This window comes from Scyliorhinus torazame, chromosome 22 (assembly GCF_047496885.1).
Source record: "Scyliorhinus torazame isolate Kashiwa2021f chromosome 22, sScyTor2.1, whole genome shotgun sequence".
Lineage (NCBI taxonomy): Eukaryota > Metazoa > Chordata > Chondrichthyes > Carcharhiniformes > Scyliorhinidae > Scyliorhinus > Scyliorhinus torazame.
The window spans coordinates 27497735-27518301 of record NC_092728.1 but is presented as its reverse complement, the minus strand read 5'-3'; the positions used below and the strand labels follow the sequence as shown (position 1 = coordinate 27518301).

General features: G+C 48.9%; 1 protein-coding gene across 4 annotated transcripts in view; it reads right to left on the bottom strand.

Moving 5' to 3' along the window:
* The window catches only part of LOC140398979 (serine/threonine-protein kinase A-Raf-like), a 222328-nt gene that overhangs the window by 70454 nt on the left and 131307 nt on the right, over nt 1-20567 (bottom strand). For all 4 annotated transcript variants that reach the window (XM_072488001.1, XM_072488002.1, XM_072488004.1 and 1 more), the window contains 3 exons: nt 11961-11988; nt 11455-11657; nt 2270-2387 (listed from right to left, as the gene is read on the bottom strand). In XM_072488001.1, the coding sequence (XP_072344102.1) occupies nt 2270-2387; nt 11455-11657; nt 11961-11988 (349 nt within the window). The remainder of the gene's footprint in view (nt 1-2269; nt 2388-11454; nt 11658-11960; nt 11989-20567) is intronic.

Below are 20567 nucleotides of genomic sequence, written 5' to 3'. Positions count from 1 at the left end.
CAATTGAACAGCATCTAAACAGGCTCAACCCATTAAAGTTAACACAGGTACAAAAGGAAATTAAAAGCATGCTTAAGAATATCATCAAAGTGAGTTCCAGCGACTGGAGCTCACCTATTGTGATGGTACCAAAACCAGATGGAACATGACGATTGTGTGTGGACTCCAGAAAAGTCAACACAGTTACGAATTCAGATACATATCCAGTTCCTCGTTTGGAAGACTGTGTTGAAAAGGTGGGGTAAGCAAATTTTATTCCCTAACTTGACTTACTTAGAGGATAGTGGCAAATATCTCTATCAGACAGGGCGAAGGACGTTTTGGCTTTTGGGAGGCTAAATGGGCTGTATCAATTTAAAGTTACACCATTTGGAATGAAGAATGCGGCAGCAATTCCAAAGATTAACCAACAAGGTCATTGCTGGACTGAACAATTGTGCATTGACGATTTGGTGTTCAGCCAAATGTGGAACATTCCACACAATTATTCGATCGACTACAGGAGGCTGGATTGGTGGTAAACTTGGCTAAAAGTGAATTTGCAAACACTCAAGTCACATTCTTAAGCCATACAATGTTCTTAAGGACATTGTCAGATGAAATGTGAAAATGAAAGATTTTGGAGAGTTTCCAATACCATCAACGAGGAGAGAAGTTCTGAGATATCTGTGCATGTGTGGTTTCCACTGGAAATTTGTGCCAAATTTTAGCAGCGTGGTTGCTCCACTGATTGAACTTCTAAAAAAGCACAGGAAATTTCATTGCACGATGAATCATAGAATAGAATCATTGAAACCCTATTGTGCAGGAGGCCCATTGAATCTGTATCGACCCTCTGAATGAGCACTCCACCCAAGTCCACTGCCCTCACCATTGTCCCCCTCCCCCCACCCCACTAGGGCCATCGGTTCCCCATCCAAGTTCCCCTTTGACACACAGGTCACCTTTGTTCTGCCATTCACATAGTCTAATCTCTTTATGTGTCACTATCAGCACCCTCCTTAGCCGTATTCACTGCCATTTACATTCCTTTTGTCTTCTTTCCTTGACATCTTTGTCAATCTCCATCTATCACTGGCTCCCTATCCAGCCCCAACGCTCCACACTCCCCCAATACAGTTAAACGCAGACCCCATTTCTGTTTTTGTGTCAGATTTCAGAATCATAATAATTTGCTTTTAGAAATGAAACATATGTTTCTTAAAGGGTATTAGTTGTGTTTAGTAATGAGAAATATTTAAGAGTTAATAGGCTTTGGGAAAATGAAGCCATCTTTTATTCTTGCTGGCTCATTTTTTTTAAGGGGAGAGGTGTGCTGAATGTTGGAATTTCAGATACATTGTACTGGAAGTATTTGGTGCAGTAAGGGTTAAAAGCCTGGGTTAATGGTGTTTGTAAAGAATCCTGGGATGAAAGATTTTGGGAGCAAGGGGTACAATTAAAGCACCTTAAACACCGCGAGGGGCAGGGGGCCGAGGGGGGCAGGGGGCCGAGGGGGGCAGGGGGCGACGCGAGAGAGACAGGGAGTGAGAGAGACAGGGAATGAGAGACCCCCCAAAGCGAGGGAGACACACAAAGCGAGGGAGATGCAAAGTGAGGGAGACACTAAGCGAGAGAGACAGTGAGCGATAACATGGTCACAAAGTGGAGAAAGAGGGAATGCAAGAGAGTCAGAGAGGGAGGCTGAAAGGGAGCGAGGGACAGGGATACAAATTAAAGAGAAAGCGACAGACACAAAGTGGTCAGACAGAGAAACACAGAGCGCCCGGTAGCAAGTCCTTCCGGCAAGGGCGTGATCAAAAGAGAACGACCCAGATAGAGAGACGGAGACACAAACTGGTTAGAGCGACTTAGAAAAAGACAGGGACTCAACCTGAAGACAAGAGGGAGAGAGAGACGGGGACCCAACATGGAGACAGACACAGAGACAAATGGGGACAGTGGGATACAGAGAGAGAAAGAGTGGCTCAGAGAGAGTTAGACTCCGGCCCTGGGTCACTGTCTGTGTGGAGTTTGCACATTCTCCCCATGTCTGCGTGGGTGTCACCCCCACAACCCAAAGATGTGCAGGGTAGGTGGATTGACCACGCTAAATTGCCCATTATTTGGGAAAAAAAGAATTTGGTACTCTAAATTTATATTTAAAAAAAGAGGCAGAGAGAGTGGGAAAGAGAAACACAAAATGGAGAGAGCGAAACACACGGGAGTCAAAGAGAATGGAGCGAGGCTTGTGCTACCCACACTACTTTGTTTAGATTCCCGTGCTTACCGTGCCACTTGGCTTTGTACACCGTTCCAAATGAGCCAGCTCCGATTCTTTTCAGGATGTTGATTTCACTGCTCTGGATTTCCCAGTATATGCTGGAGTCTCGGTAAGGACGGGCTCGCTGAAAAACCGAGCACGGTCAAGTTAATACCTTCCGCCAGAAGGCTGAGCACTCCGACATCCCAACGCACCAGGCCAATTTCAAAGCATGACTTCTGCTAACATCACTCCCTCCCAATTTAGTTCCTATGCACGCAGAAAAATGCTGTGAAGTTAACAACCAAACAGAGTGGCACATTACATCTGCATGGCACGTTAGCCCACGTGATGCATGTAGAAATGGTACAGCAGTTATCATGGGGGATTTTAATCTACATGTCGATTGGTTTAACCAAGTCGGTCACGGCAGCCTTGAGGAGCAGTTTATAGAATGTATCCGCGATAGTTTCCTAGAACAGTATGTAATGGAACCGTCGTGGGAACAAGCGGTCCTAGATCTGGTCCTGTGTAATGAGACAGGATTGATTAATGATCTCATAGTTAGGGATCCTCTCGGAAGGAGCGATCACAATATGTGGAATTTAAAATACAGATGAAGGTTGAGAAGGTAAAATCAAACACTAGTGTTTTGTGCTTAAACAAAGGAGATTACAATGGGATGAGAGAAGGTAGACTGGGAGCAAAGACTTTATGGTGAAACAGTTGAGCAACAGTGGAGAACCTTCCAAGCGATTTTTCACAGTGCTCAGCAAAGGTTTATACCAACAAAAAGGAAGGACGGTAGAAAGAGGGAAAATCGACCATGGATATCTAAGGAAATAAGGGAGAATATCAAATTGAAGGAAAAAGCATACAAAGTGGCAAAGATTAGTGGGAGACTAGAGGACTGGAAAATCTTTAGGTGGCAACAGAAAGCTACTAAAAAGCTATAAAGAGTAAGACAGATTATGAGAGTAAACTTGCTCAGAATATAAAAAAGATGGTAAAAGTTTCTATAAATATATAAAACAAAAAGGAGTTGCTGAGGTAAATATTGGTCCTTGAGAGGATGAGAAGGGAGAATTAATAATGGGAGATGAGGAAATAGCTGAGGAACTGAACAGTTTGTTTGGATCGCACTTCACAGTGGAAGACACAAATAACATGCTGGCTTTTAAAGCAGACCAAGGCAGGCGAGCAGCACGGTTCAATTCCCGTACCAGCCTCCCCGAACAGGCGCCGGAATGTGGCGACTAGGGGCTTTTCACAGTAACTTAATTGAAGCCGACGCGTGACAATAAGCCATTTTCATTTCATTTCACATGCCAGTGACTGATGGAAATGAGGCTATGCCAGGTGAGGACCTTGAACATAGAACATTACAGCGCAGTGCAGGCCCTTCGGCCCTCGATGTTGCGCCAACCTGTGAAACCACTCTAAAGCCCATCTACAGTATTCCCTTATTGTCCATATGTCTATCCAATGACCATTTGAATGTCATTAGTGTTGGCGAGTCCACTACTGTTGCAGGCAGGGCATTCCACGCCCTTACTATAGAACATAGAATTGAGATGATTGTTATCACTTAGGGGGTAGTGATGGGCAAGCTAATGGGGCTAAAGATAGACAAGTCTCCTGGCCCTGATGGAATGTATCCCAGAGTGCTAAAAGAGATGGCTAGGGAAATTGCAAATGCACCAGGGATAATTTACCAAAATTCACTGGACTCTGGGGTGGTTCCGGCGGATTGGAAATTAGCAAACGTGACACCACTGTTTAAAAAAGGAGGTAGGCAGAAAGCGGGTAATTATAGGCCAGTGAGCTTAACTTCGGTAGTAGGGAAGATGCTGGAATCTATCATCAAGGAAGAAATAGCGAGGCATCTAGATGGAAATTGTCCCATTGGGCAGACGCAGCATGGGTTCATAAAGGGCAGGTCGTGCCTAATTAATTTCGTGGAATTTTTTGAGGACATTACCAGTGCGGTAGATAACGGGGAGCCAATGCATGTGGTATATCTGGATTTCCAGAAAGCTTTTGCCAAGGTGCCACACAAAAGGTTGCTGCATAAGATAAATAAGCATGGCATTAAGGGTAAAGTAGTAGCATGGATAGAGGATTGGTTAATTGATAGAAAGCAAAGAGTGGGGATTAATTGGCGTTTCTCTGGTTGGCAATCAGTAGCTAGTGTTGTCCCTCAGGGATCAGTGTTGGGCCCACAATTGTTCACAATTTGCATAGATGATTTGGAGTTGGGGACCAAGTGCAATGTGTCCAAGTTTGCAGACGACACAAAGATGAGTGGTAAAGCAAAAAGTGCAGAGGATACCGGAAGTCTGCAGAGGGATTTGGGTAGGTTAAGTGAATGGGCTAGGGTCTGGCAGATGGAATACAATGTTGACAAATGTGAGGTTGTCCATTTTGGTAGGAATAACAGCAAAAGGGATTATTATTTAAATGATAAAATATTAAAACATGCTGCTGTGCAGAGAGACCTGAGTGTGCTAGTGCATGAGTCGCAAAATGTTATTAAGAAGGCCAATGGAATTTTGTCCTTCATTGCTAGGGGGATGGAGTTTAAGACTAGGGAGGTAAGGCTGCAATTGTATAAGGTGTTAGTGAGGCCACACCTGGAGTATTGTGTTCAGTTTTGGTCTCCTTACCTGAGAAAGGACTTACTGGCGCTGGAGGGTGTGCAGAGGAGATTCACTAGGTTAATCCCAGAGCTGAAGGGGTTGGATTACGAGGAGAGGTTGAGTAGACTGGGAATGTACTCATTGGAATTTAGAAGGATGCGGAGGGATCTTATAGGAACATATAAAATTATGAAGGGAATAGATAGGATAGATGCGGGCAGGTTGTTTCCACTGGTGAGTGAAAGCAGAATTTGAAGGCACAGCCTCAAAATAAGGGGAAGCAGATTTAGGACTGACCTTAGGAGGAACTTAGGAGGAACACCCAAAGAGTTGTCAATCTATGGAATTCCTTGCCCAGGAAGCAGTTGAGGCTCCTTCATTAAATGTTTTTAAGATAAAGATAGATAGTTTTTTGAAGAATAAAGGGATTAAGGGTTATGGTGTTCGGGCCGGAAAGTGGAGCTGACTTCACAAAAGATCAGCCATGATCTCATTGAATGGCGTAGCAGGCTCGAGGGGCTAGATGGCCTACTCCTGCTCCTAGTTATTATGTTCTTATGTGATGCAGAGCGGGCTGCGTTACCTAGCGTGGTTTACCACAGGTTGCAGTGGACAAGACACACCACACGCTGCTAGCCTATGCGACACACCCTGGGCTGCACTAGACAACGCGACACACCCTGGGCTGTGCTAGCCTGTGCGACGCACCCTGGGCTGCGCTCGCTTCCACAACACACCCTGGGCTGTGCTAGCCTACGCGACTCACTCTGGGCTGCGCTAGCCCACGTGACACGCTCTAGGCTCCGCTAGCATATGCGACACACTCTGGGCTGTGCTAGTCCACGCGACACTGTGGCGGTATTCCGGATCCGAAGGGACTACCTTACTAACCTGTGTCAGGCCACCAAAAGAGGGAAATTGGTTTCTCTGTTAAGTCTCAGAATAGCTCTCACAAGGGGAGGTTGCTTTTCTGTGTCTCAAACAGCTAAACAGGATTTGAGTTACTTTCCAGTGGCAGAAGTTCAGATACGTTGCTCATAACTAAAACCCCTTACATCTGTCGGTCATAGATCATTGTCATTTAAGACTTCCTAAATGAGTGTCTAGGATCTAATATTTATTGAGAGTAAGACTGCAGTTTAATTTCTAATAAAAGTATTTTTATTATAAAATACTCTCAATTAATACATACAGAATTGCAGAGTTAAAAATATGAATTGATTAACAGTCCTTAGTTATCTGTTAAAAATATAAATTAGTTCACAGTCTTTTGCTCACAAACTAACTTCTCTAAGAGAAGGACATATCTAAACATGGAAAATCCTAAAGTATCTCATTTTAATTTCTAATACATTTCTAGAAACATACTTACAAAAACCACAATGGTCTTTGTTTGACAAAGCAGGCGGAAGAACAGGGCCGGGATTCTCCGAGCCCGCGACGGGTCGGAGAATCGGCGAGGGCGCGGGAAATTTTCCGCCACGCGGATCTGATGCTGGGCCGCCGATTCTCAGGCGACAGGCTGAACTCCTGCAGAGTTCCGCCGCCGTGGTTCAAACCTGGCACCACCCGGCAGGAGGTCGGACTTGCGGCCGCTGTGGACGTCCTGGTGGGGGGGCAGGGGAGCCTCCACAGGGTCCAGGCCCACGATCGGGAGCTTCCGCTCGGCGAGCGGCCGCGATCTGGAGGGAGCTTAACTCCTTCCTTGCGGGCCCGCTGTTAGGTTCCTGACATGTTGCTCCGCGGCAGCGCGGAGACAGCAACTATGCGCATGCGGAGATGGCTGTGGCACGCATGCGCCGGTCGTGCAGGGCCACCTTTCGGCGTCAGAGCAGTGTGCAGTACTCGGGCGCCGTGCTAGCCCCCTAAAAACCTGAGAATTGCTGGGCCAGGAGGCCCATTGTTACAGGCGTACACCACTCTGGTGTTTTCGCCAACATCAACACTTGGATCCCGGCCCAGAACTTTGACTGGACTCTTAACAGGAGAGATTGAATGCCAGTTCTGCGAAACTGCTCCTCTTTTCATACATAATTTCCCGTATTTAGTGAAGGGCTTTTCCTGCATCGCATCTTTGATACTGGCCAATTTCCTCAAGCCAAATGGTCAGGTTTGTGGCTTATCAACAATGCGTGATTTAATGATCTTAGTGTCTGCTTAAATGTCAGGTATCTAAGATATATGGTCGGACAGGGAATTGTTTGAGACACATTTCTACTTCTGTCTATTTTCAACGTGTCAAGTTTCTTAGATATATAGATGTTTAGATAACACCGGTTATGTTAAGTGTCAAAAGTTATATAGCTGAGAAAGATGTTTGTTAATTTATTCTAGTTGCTATCTTCTAGTGTCCTTCCCACGGTCTCGTTTATGGTTATAATTGCAGGAAGGTAATTTAAAGAATTTACGGGCTGTCAATTCAAGGATCTTCCTTATCATGCATTTGTCTGGGATGGCTTAATGATTCCAGGGATCAGCTAAAGTTTTTTGCAGCTCATGGTGACTTTTGAAACACCTTCTGTTGAAGTGGTTTTATTCTACTTTGAATTAAAATACTTGATCTATTAATTTCTGTTGCTTATACATGTCCATATTCTAAACCGAATTCTGCGGACAGTGTGATCTCCATCACAACACACATTGGGCTGTGCTAGCCTACACAACAAACTCAGTGCTGTGCTACCCTGCACGACAAACTCTGATCTGCGCTAGCCTACGCAACGCACTCTGGGTTGTGCTAACCTACGCGGCACACTCAGGTCTGTGCTGGGCGAAGTGACACACTCTGCACTGTGCTAGCTTACGTGACAAATTCAAGACTGTGTTAGCTTATGTGACACACTCTAGGCTGTGCTAGCTTATGTGACACACACTAGGCTGTACTGGGCTAAGTGACACACTCTGGGCTGTGCTAGCCTATGAGATGTCATCTGGGCTGTGCTAGCCTACATGACGTCATCTGGGCTGTGCTAGCCGAGGGACATCACCTGGGCAGTACTAGCCTACACGACACACTCTGGGCTGTGCTAGCCTGGCGACATCACCTGGGCTGTGCTAGCCTATGTGACACACTCTGGGCTGTTATAGCCTATGAGACACTCAGGGCTGTGCTAGAGTACACGATGTCATCTGGGCTGTGCTAGCCTGCGCGAAACACTCTGGGCTGTGCTAGCCTACGCGACACACTCTGGGTTGTGCTAGCCTACGCGACACACTCTGGGCTGTGCTAGCCTACGCGACACACTATGGGCTGTGCTAGCCTACGCGACACACTCTGGGCTGTGCTAGCCTACGCGACACACTCTGGGCTGTGCTAGCCTACGCGACACACTCTGGGCTGTGCTAGCCTACGCGACACACTCTGGGCTGTGCTAGCCTACGCGACACACTCTGGGCTGTGCTAGCCTACGCGACACACTCTGGGCTGTGCTAGCCTACGCGACACACTATGGGCTGTGCTAGCCTACGCGACACACTATGGGCTGTGCTAGCCTACGCGACACACTCTGGGCTGTGCTAGCCTACGCGACACACTCTGGGCTGTGCTAGCCTACGCGACACACTCTGGGCTGTGCTAGCCTACGCGACACACTCTGGGCTGTGCTAGCCTACGCGACACACTCTGGGCTGTGCTAGCCTACGCGACACATTCTGGGCTGTGCTAGCCTACGCGACACACTCTGGGCTGTGCTAGCCTACGCGACACACTCTGGGCTGTGCTAGCCTACGCGACACACTCTGGGCTGTGCTAGCCTACGCGACACACTCTGGGCTGTGCTAGCCTACGCGACACACTCTGGGCTGTGCTAGCCTACGCGACACACTGGGCTGTGCTAGCCTACGCGACACACTGGGCTGTGCTAGCCTACGCGACACACTGGGCTGTGCTAGCCTACGCGACACACTGGGCTGTGCTAGCCTACGCGACACACTCTGGGCTGTGCTAGCCTACGCGACACACTCTGGGCTGTGCTAGCCTACGCGACACACTCTGGGCTGTGCTAGCCTACGCGACACACTCTGGGCTGTGCTAGCCTACGCGACACACTCTGGGCTGTGCTAGCCTACGCGACACACTCTGGGCTGTGCTAGCCTACGCGACACACTCTGGGCTGTGCTAGCCTACGCGACACACTCTGGGCTGTGCTAGCCTACGCGACACACTCTGGGCTGTGCTAGCCTACGCGACACACTCTGGGCTGTGCTAGCCTACGCGACACACTCTGGGCTGTGCTAGCCTACGCGACACACTCTGGGCTGTGCTAGCCTACGCGACACACTCTGGGCTGTGCTAGCCTACGCGACACACTCTGGGCTGTGCTAGCCTACGCGACACACTCTGGGCTGTGCTAGCCTACACGACACACTCTGGGCTGTGCTAGCCTACGCGACACACTCTGGGCTGTGCTAGCCTACGCGACACACTCTGGGCTGTGCTAGCCTACGCGACACACTCTGGGCTGTGCTAGCCTACGCGACACACTCTGGGCTGTGCTAGCCTACGCGACACACTCTGGGCTGTGCTAGCCTACGCGACACACTCTGGGCTGTGCTAGCCTACGCGACACACTCTGGGCTGTGCTAGCCTACGCGACACACTCTGGGCTGTGCTAGCCTACGCGACACACTCTGGGCTGTGCTAGCCTACGCGACACACTCTGGGCTGTGCTAGCCTACGCGACACACTCTGGGCTGTGCTAGCCTACGCGACACACTCTGGGCTGTGCTAGCCTACGCGACACACTCTGGGCTGTGCTAGCCTACGCGACACACTCTGGGCTGTGCTAGCCTACACGACACACTCTGGGCTGTGCTAGCCTACGTGACACACTCTGGGCTGTGCTAGCCTACGTGACACACTCTGGGCTGTGCTAGCCTACGCGACACACTCTGGGCTGTGCTAGCCTACGCGACACACTCTGGGCTGTGCTAGCCTACGCGACACACTCTGGGCTGTGCTAGCCTACGCGACACACTCTGGGCTGTGCTAGCCTACGCGACACACTCTGGGCTGTGCTAGCCTACGCGACACACTGGGCTGTGCTAGCCTACGCGACACACTGGGCTGTGCTAGCCTATGCGACACACTGGGCTGTGCTAGCCTACGCGACACACTGGGCTGTGCTAGCCTACGCGACACACTGGGCTGTGCTAGCCTACGCGACACACTGGGCTGTGCTAGCCTACGCGACACACTCTGGGCTGTGCTAGCCTACGCAACACACTCTGGGCTGTGCTAGCCTACGCGACACACTCTGGGCTGTGCTAGCCTACGCGACACACTCTGGGCTGTGCTAGCCTACGCGACACACTCTGGGCTGTGCTAGCCTACGCGACACACTCTGGGCTGTGCTAGCCTACGCGACACACTCTGGGCTGTGCTAGCCTACGCGACACACTCTGGGCTGTGCTAGCCTACGCGACACACTCTGGGCTGTGCTAGCCTACGCGACACACTCTGGGCTGTGCTAGCCTACGCGACACACTCTGGGCTGTGCTAGCCTACGCGACACACTCTGGGCTGTGCTAGCCTACGCGACACACTCTGGGCTGTGCTAGCCTACGCGACACACTCTGGGCTGTGCTAGCCTACGCGACACACTCTGGGCTGTGCTAGCCTACGCGACACACTCTGGGCTGTGCTAGCCTACGCGACACACTCTGGGCTGTGCTAGCCTACGCGACACACTCTGGGCTGTGCTAGCCTACGCGACACACTCTGGGCTGTGCTAGCCTACGCGACACACTCTGGGCTGTGCTAGCCTACGCGACACACTCTGGGCTGTGCTAGCCTACACGACACACTCTGGGCTGTGCTAGCCTACGCGACACACTCTGGGCTGTGCTAGCCTACGCGACACACTCTGGGCTGTGCTAGCCTACACGACACACTCTGGGCTGTGCTAGCCTACGCGACACACTCTGGGCTGTGCTAGCCTACGCGACACACTCTGGGCTGTGCTAGCCTACGCGACACGCCCCGGGCTGTGCTCGCCTACGCAACACGCCCCGGGCTGTGCTCGCCTACGCAACACGCCCCGGGCTGTGCTAGCCTACGCAACACGCCCCGGGCTGTGCTAGCCGACGCAACACGCCCCGGGCTGTGCGAGCCTACACAACACACCCCGGGGCTGTGCGACCCCACGCAACCCATCCTGGGCTGTGCTAGCCTACATGACACAAACTGGACTGTTTCATCCCACTCAACATACCCTGGGCTGCGTCAGCCCATGCGAAGCAACCTGGAAGGTTAAACCATGCAGCAATTCAGACTTGTTGGGCACAACATCGTGGGCCGAAGGGCCTGTACTGTGCTGTACAGTTCTGTGTTCTATGTTCTAAACCCTGGACTGTGTTAATTACGCTCTGTTAGGTTGTGTGATGCACTCCAAAGCTGTATATCCACCCATAGACTAAGGAAATAGGAGCAGGATGCACCCCTTCCGCCTGCTCCACTTCTCCTGCCGTGAGATTTCCCGTTATTCAGCCCCTCCTACTCAGTCACTGCATACTGGTCCCATTCCTCTTCATGGGTATTAAGGAGGGTCAGTGTAAATAAGAGCAGGTGCATACCTGGAGTGCTGGGTACAGATCAAGATCCTGGTGTCCTTGTCCGCCGAAAGCCCGTGGCATTCTGCTCACCACTTTCTTACTGTCGTCCGATGGTGAGGACAGTTTCCGTTCCCGGTTTGGGGTGACCGGCGACTTGGGATGCGGAGTCGAGGGTCCGTGCGGCGAGGCCGAGTGCGGGGGGCTGGGCGACTGCTTCCGGTACCCTGGGGAGAAAATCAAACGAGGGTCACACAGTTGTGGGAATTGGGGACTAGGGTGCAGCTATTCAAACTATTTTGTCCCGAATACCACACGTCTGCACCATCCCTGCACCCCACACCCCACCGTGCAAAATGCAACCAGCATCCTGACGCCACGTATCCTGTTGTCAAGACCAACCCCATGGCACTGCAGTCTGTTATAATAGCGTCCCGCAAACCTCTACATCAGCTCTCTTTGGAACTTGGAGAGCCCAGAGGACGTGGGAAAAACTCCGAAAATGACCAGCGTCGTACGAGGAAACTCACCTCCAGAGCCCTGCGACTTCAGTGCATTCTGCAAAGAAACATTTAAAAAATCAGCCAGAGAAATGGGAACGGAGAGAGGAGGCATATTTAATAAATGTGTCATTAACTAGACTACACTGCTCCCCTATTTCCCAATACTCAGTAACACGGGATCTTACTGACCCTGAATCTCAATACTCAGTAACTCGGGATCTCACTGACCCTGAACCCCAATACTCAGTAACACGGGATCTCACTGATGCTGAATCCCAATAGTCAGTAACACGGAATCTCACTGACCCCGAATCCCAATACTCAGTAACACGGGATCTCACTGATGCTGAATCCCAACAGTCAGTAACACGGGATCTCACTGACCCTGAACCCCAATACTCAGTAACACGGGATCTCACTGACCCTGAACCCCAATACTCAGTAACACGGGATCTCACTGACCCTGAATACCAATATACAGCAACACGGGGTCTCACTGACCCTGAATCCCAATACTCAGTAACACGTGATCTCTCTGACCCTGAATCCCAATACTCAGTAACACAGGATCTCTCTGACCCTGAATCCCAATATACAGCAACACGGGATCTCACTGACCCTGAATCTCAATACTCAGTAACACGTGATCTCACTGACCCTGAATCGCAATACTCAGTAACACGGGATCTCACTGACCCTGAATCCCAATATACAGCAACACGGCATCTCACGGACGCTGAACCCCAATGCTCAGTAACACGGGCTCACACTGTAGCCTCAACCCGAATATTCCATAACACAGGATCTCACTGACCCTGAATGCCAATGCTCGGTAACACGGGATCTCACTGACGCTGAACCCCAGTACTCAGTAACACAGGATCTCACTAACCCTGAACCACAATGCTCAGTTGACGAATGTGATATAAAATAGTTAGTGTCAGTATATTAGTTACAGTAATGTAGATGTAGGCCGGTCTAATTCTAATGAGTTCACAGACAAAGGATTTCAGAAAGCATGGCAAGGAAGGGGGGAGAGGTGTCTGGTAGAGGAGGAGAAAAGGATGCTGGATAACAAGAGGCCAGGGCCAAATAGGATGTATGGCCAGGTCAGGAGGGGTACAGGATGACCTATGGGAATCGTGTATGAGAAACTTGGTGCCATTTGAATGTATTTGTAGAGATTCCTTTGTCTCCAATAGCACTCGATTCGGCAGACCCTGGAGGCAGCTTGTGTTCTGGATTTTTGTGAAGCGAGTCAGACTTGCAAGTTGGTTAAAAATAAATAATACTACGCCTACAAATCCATCTAGAGTTTTATTGAGGCCAGGCTGACGGGTAAAGAATTCAACATTTGTCATTTGGTGCCGGAAACCCGGGATTTCTCCAGACGGTTATCGACCAACTGCGAAATCAGAATTAGACTGATTTTGGACAAGGAAAGTGGAAACGGGCCCACAATGTGTGTAGCTGGAAAATGACACACATTGGTTTTCCCCTCTTCTTATGGTCTGATTGGCCTGGTCACTCTCGGTTGGTACAGAAAGATCGTCTCGACGAAATCGAAGATCAGTCTGGGGATTAGGAAATTTAACTGATAGGATATCATAATTGATAGTTCGGTTTTTGGATAGTATTGGAACTGATGGGACCTCAGAGAGAAGGGTTTAGTTCCACGAGTGTGTGAGTGTTTTGATGAACTGATGGGACCTGAGAGAGGAGGGTTTAGTTCCAAGAGTGTGTGAGTATTTTGATGAACTGATGGGACCTCAGAGAGAGGAGGGTTCAGTTCCAAGAGTGTTTTTAAATCTATAGTTGATTAAGCTAAAATTGTATCCTTGGACTGTAGTGGCAAGAAACGCAGTCTTGAGGACTAGTTAGAGATTATGGGGAAATGTTTGGATAAATTTCAAAACAAAAGAACATCCATAGAATTGGATGCTGCATTTTAGTTAAATCAGAAGTCTCTCAAAGGGTTAACAGCAGCAGCCAAAGTTAACGACTACAGAGAGTGCTTCTCACACGGACCTGGAGATAACAGGCAGCTTGTGGTGTAATTGGAAACCTTTCTTTCGAGTCAGTAAAACCCCAGCAAAGTTACGTCTTGAATTAATTAAAGGAAACCAGTGGATTTCTCCACCTCTTTGATAAAAGTTAATTATTTTAGCAAGCAATTGATTGAAATAGCCAGAATCTTAAGTTTGAATTACTTGAAATAATGTTTATCTCATTTTATTTGTGAATTAATAGAAACTTAAAGAAACTCACTGACACCATTTTAAAAAGTGTAAATCTGGAGATGACAGTTGACTTTGCTCCGGTATAAATCACCGCAGCTAACTGCTCCCTCATTGATAGCAGCCAATATTTTTGTGAATGTAAGAAAAACTTGTTAAAAGAAAAATTGTTAAGATAAAGAATTTGTCAACATTTGTAATTAAGTTGTAAAAGTTATGCAAGTTTGTGTCAAGCAAATTGTAAATTCAGTTCTGAGTTGAGATCAGAGCTAAGCTTGCAGGTTGCAGTTATTCAATTTGAATTTTCAAACATTTTAAGTTTTAAAAGAACACTGTTAAAACCTATTCAATAATTTTGCCAAGTAGCAAAAATTGCCATTGGTTATAAATAGGCAAATAAAAAGAGAGCCAAAGTATGGAAGCTAAAGAGTTAATTAGATTATGGAGACAATATTGTCAACATGAGAGGGATAAGATCATGTTATTAAGAAGGCAAGAAAATGCCCTTAAAATGGGGATTCCAATTAGTGAAAGGGGGAACCAGAAAACCCTGGAGATCTTGAAAAAGGAGTGTGCATTCAAAAAAAAACACGCAAGTAAAGAGAGGGTGGACTGGAGTAAGAAAAAAGAAAAATGGGCTACCCTAGTTCAATGGCTGGCCTTGCATTGACAGAAGCAGATGAGGACTTCGAAAATTGGACTAGAGTCCCGACTGCACCAGTAGCATTGTCTGCACTAATTCCGGAACCACCAGGGTATCATAATTTATATCCAGTCACTGCTCCCCAGATTCAAATCATGCCAGCCTCTCCAGCCCCTTCGGTTGATAGCTTGGGTCCGATTTCAGCATCTTCACTGTCTGTTAGAGAAGGGGAGCTCTGTTCAACAAGCCCAGTTAGCTCTAGGACCCGATCTCGGACAGTAAGAGAGGGGCCTGATCCTATCCAGAAACAATCACGCATACCACCTGGATCCCTTCAGACCGATATGGCAGAACAGAAAAGTATGAGAACAAAGAAAGAGGATGGGAATGGTTCTGAGGAGCTGGAGCTCCCCCAAGTGGCAGGGAAGGACGTTGAAGGCTTTGAAGAGAAAGAGGAATCCGCTAGAGCCCCCTAGTGAGACTCTCAGACAGTTGCCGATTAGGAAAATACCAAAACCTGACGCTGTAACGACGGCAGCCTAGCCCACGATAGACGTTTATTTCCCATGGAGACCCAGAGAGATGATGGTTATTCTGGCTGCAATCCCAGACAGGAAGAAATCTCCTGCTGCTTTCGTGGATTATCTGAGAACTACCATCTCAGTTTATCAGGCTGATTCTAGGGACCTCTGGGCCCTAGTCCAGCAGGTTTTAACCCCAGCAGAGTACCGCAATCATCTTAATCACTTGAATTATGCTAGCCACGCCGCACTTCAGCAAACCCATGCTTTGGACGACGATAGACGGGCACAAATTCTGAATGCGTTGAATGTCACATTTCAAAAGCCCAGAAACATTTCTGCTATCTTAGACCTCAAACCTAAAAAGACTGAAGAGCCAGAGGAATTTCTGGAACGTGTTAATGAAATCTACCGTGGGCAGTCAGGCGACTTGTCATACCAAAATGGTCAGAATTCCCCTCAATATTGTGCTACGTTAATATATTGCCTACCACCTTCCGTGGCTACTGCCGTGAAATGTAATAACATGAATTGGACAGAGAACGACCCTTCTCAGATGGCCAGGGCAGTCAGATTTTATTGGAAGGAGGGTGTAGGCCAGGAAGGAGGCTCAGTTACAAAGATTAAGACTGAGTATGTAATGAAAAAGGATGATCTGAGACCCCAACAAGCGGCAGAAAACGGTGGCTTACCAGCTGGAACCCCAATATTGTGACCTTGGGTGGGTGGATCAACATGGGGTAGGATATCAAACCCACCCAAATGGACCCTCAACTCCTCTTTATGGCCCACCGTATGCACCAACAGCTTCACAACTGCCGCCCCCTCTGAGGGGCCATTGGTCTACTGGGAAGAGAGGACGGGGCAGATATAGAGGGAACAATGCATGTTTTAATTGCAGCCGTGCAGATCACTAGCAACAGGAATGCCCCTTTAAAAGACGGGCAGCAGAAGGAGACAACCCGACCCAAAGGAGGGGGTACCCACCAAGGGGAGGACAGACGAGATACACTGACTTCTCCCAGGGCAAACCCTTTCCCAACACAGGGTTGACTCGCTAATTTAGTCAAAAGGACTCTCCAATCGGACAGGGAACCTATTATTTCTCTGCAGATAGGAGATCAACACTGCCCATTTGTAATCGACACTGGAGCAGCCATGTCTTCGGTGCAATCAGAACTTCCGACTACCACTATCCGACCACACCCAGCCTTTGTCGGGGTTCCAAGGACAGGTGTGAGTATCCTATTTCTGAATCTGTGACAGTCACTTACGAGAATAAGTCTGCGGATCATCAGTTTGTGGTGACTACTGGATTGGACTGTAACTTGTTGGCCCGAGATTTACTGTGTATCTTCCAGCTACAGCTGGAGTGCGGAGACGAAGGGGTAATGGTTCAATCATGGAGGATGAGACAACAGTACTATATTTCTATCACTCCCCAGTGGTGGACGTTAGACATTGAACATTCACTGCATCACGTTACCCTGGCCTATGACAGAACCGGACAAAACAGGGAGTTGGCAGGACAAATACTGGCCATTAATTGGGACCGAATGGCCAGTCAAGGTTACAGCCACAGTCACGGGAAAATAAGGTACAGCCGATTTTGTTACAATACCATCACATTTATGGTCACAGTCAGCTTCTGTAGGCCCTCATATTTAACGTCAGGTCCACGACCAGTACCATGCCAAGGAGCTGGGGCCTATGGAAAGGGTAGGCAGTGGATACCAAACATCGCGGTCTATACAAAGCTGCTGACGCCTTACACTAGTGAAGGGGGGAATTTTACTCTCACCACCGAGGCACTCGAAGCCTTACGTTGCCTGAAGCAGACCTTGTTACAAGCACCGGCCCTCGGTAGGCCCTTGTACAACCGACCGTTCCAGATATACTGTACTGTTCTGGAAGGATGTTCAACAGCGGTACTCACCCAGCAACATGGGGACAAGCACCGGCCCATAGCATATTACTCTTCCAAACTTGATCCAGTGGCATTGGGCCAACCTGTTTGCACCCAGATCTTGGCAGCGATATACAATAGTTTGCAGGCTGCTGCCAATATAACTCCAACAGATTATTACGGTGTATAGCTCCCACTCGGTCATCGCACTACTGGGGCAGCTGCAGACACAGCATCTTACCGCAGCTCGTCAGAATAGGTATGAAATATACCTTTTGAACAATCCACGTCTGACATTTAAATACTGCACCACTATCAATCCAGCCTGTTTTCTTAGCGGTCCCCCGTCCATGAAGACACATCTGGCCACGACTGTTTAGCCTTGATTCAGGAAACTACCACAATATGGGACGATCTGAGTGATATTCCGTTAGAACAACCTGACATGATTATGTATGTTGATGGCAGTGCATTAATAAGCCCCACTGGCCGGAGACTGTCGGGTTACGCAATTGTAGATCAGGATGGTCTGATCCTAGAAGCGGCCGCTTTTCAGACCCCTTATTCAGCCCAACAAGCCAAACTTTTTGCCCTTACCCGTGCATGTATACTTGGGGTAGATCGTCGGGTAAATATTTACACTGACTCCCGATACACCTTCGGGGTAGTTCATGACTTCAGACAGCTCTGGAAGAATAGGGGATTCCTTACCTCGGCCGGCACGGAAATATCCCACCGGGGTTTAGTTAATGACCTACTGCAGGCCCTACTTATGCCGCGCAGATTTCCGTCATTAAATGCGCTGCCCATACAAACGGTAAGACCCCAGTTGACGTTGGTAATGAACAAGAAGATTGTGCAACGCGGACAGCCGCGAAAATTCAGCAAGTGATGGTGCCAAAAATGTTAAGTCAGACTAAACGATCTACTATAAATAGGTCTGCTTCTGACAAGTCAATGCCAACCATCCAAGACGTCATAAGGTTACAGGAGGATGCTCCTGAGAGTGATAAACAAATGTGGAAACGGTTAGGTTGTACATATGATTCTGTTTCCTCTTTATGGACCACACCAGCACATCAGACTTGTATGTCTGATGTACTGGCTTTATGGGTCATCGAATGTGTACACTTTGCAACTCATTGTGGGGCTCGGGGCACTAGTGATTTGTTGCTGGACACTTGGTGGCACCCTAAAATGCAGGGGTTGGCCCAGAGTATCAGTAATCGGTGTTTGATTTGTCAGCAAAATAACACCGGCAAAGGTATCCCTTGTGGTATGAGACAAACCCCGTTGCCCAATGGTCCCTTTGAGACGCTCCAAATGGATTACATTGAGTTGGAAAGATGTCACTGTTGTCAATGTTATAAATATGTTTTGGTCATTGTGGATGTGTTCAGCAGATGGGCCGAGGTGTATCCGACTACCGACAATAAAGCTGCTACTGGGATACCAGCTCAGTTAAGTTCTGAAAACGGGCCTCATTTTATTGGACAGATTAACAAGGAGTTCTGCTCCCAGTTGGGCATACGCCAGCAGTTACACTGTGCTTATAGACCGCAGGCGGCCGGGTTGGTTGAGAGACACAATCAGACCCTCAAAACTAAATTGGCTGAATTAAGAGCAGACACGGGACTGACATGGCTTAAGTTGCTCCCCGTTGCCCTCTTCCAGCTGCGGGTTACACATGCGGGACCGGCCCGGCTCTCTCCTGCAGAGATCCTTTATGGCAGGCCCCTTAGAACTTCCTGGAGCCTGCATGTTCCCAGACTGGTTCAGTTTCACCATATGACTGAAGAAATTACCACCTATGTTCTAGCCCTCACTAAGGTCCTCAAGGAGCTCCATGGCCAGGTCCGCGCGGCTCACCCGCCACCGCTCCATTACCTCGCTCACTTTCAGTGCAGCCCGGTAGTTACGTCATGGTCAACAAATTGGACTCGGAAAGGGTCGGAGCCGCGATGGGCGGGGCCCTTCCAAGTTCTCCTTACCACCCCCACTGCAATTAAAGTGGAGGGGCGGAGTGCTTGGGTCCACCTCCACCACTGTAAAAAGGTCGGTTACTAACCTGCCTCCCTTCCCCAGCGCTATTTTACAGGTGTGAAGTATGATGGGGTGGCTGCGCACCGCCTGTGTAATCTTCGGCCTCGCCTCGCTTGGAGTGACATCGGCGACGGACATGGAAAAGGGAAATATCATCTACATCTGTAACCCCAACCAAACTACAAGGACATTTTGTTTATGCAGAGGTGATGTTCTTCGCTGCCCCCATATACGAGAACATGGTATCGACTCATGGAAGGTCATCAGGTTAATGGACAATGAAGGACTCATGAAGCAATTGCACCGGTCCCGGCGATGGGAAGGGAGCTTTACATGGACATTGCCTTGTTTTTGGAGTACATTTAAATTTGATTTCGGATGTGTTAAGATTGGTGCCATAAAGGTGAAATCAGACCGTCAGGAGAGGGTAGGAAGAGGTTGTGAGAGAGAGAGAGAGAGGAGGACTAGAGAGAGGACAGGGCGTGTAAGGAGGGGAGTACAACTAGAACGTAGGTTATCAGGAGATACACAATTCGTTTAGGGCCCAGATTGAGGAAAACCCGGGTAGTATGAATCTCTTCTACCAGATTTACCACCGCTTGTATGGCCAGGGACGGGTTGTCAGATACCCGAACCCCGCAGCGATGTCTGGGTTATTTTCTGTTTCACCGCTTTGGGGCACTCCCCAAACAGTGGTTCATTGTCAGCGTTCCGAGCCACCGCCCGAGCAAGTCACTCTTCCTTATGATCCGGGTTCAGCACCACCGGCTATTTGCCTTCCCCTGCCTCGGGATAATTCCCACTCACAGTATGATAGGCTGCAACGGTGGAGGGCGTAAATACCTAGCCACTTCACTCCCAATCGGGACTCCTGGTCGTACGAGAATTGTTTCGGCAGTGACGGGTACGGCTGTTTGCTGGTAGAGGTGGAAACGAATATAACTCTTAATGCACAGCGACCAATGTTTTGTCACCCCCATTTCCCCACCAAATTGCTATCGGGACTCTAGTCCCTACCACAGTCCCCTGCCCCTTGGCATGGAAGCTGCATAATCAGTCAGCACGCCGGGCAGTCTCAGCTGAATTCTGCGAGAACTGGAAAAAACCTCAGGTTCTCGCACCCAACCGGGGCCACTCAGCCGGGTGGGGAATTCTGAACGTCTTGACAATGGGAGGTGTGGGGGTTCCTTGGCAGTCAGCGATAGGAATTATTTTATTTGTGGCCTTACCATCCTGGGAAACGAAACCTTGGGAGCCCTCGGGGCAATAATCAAGGAATTGTCT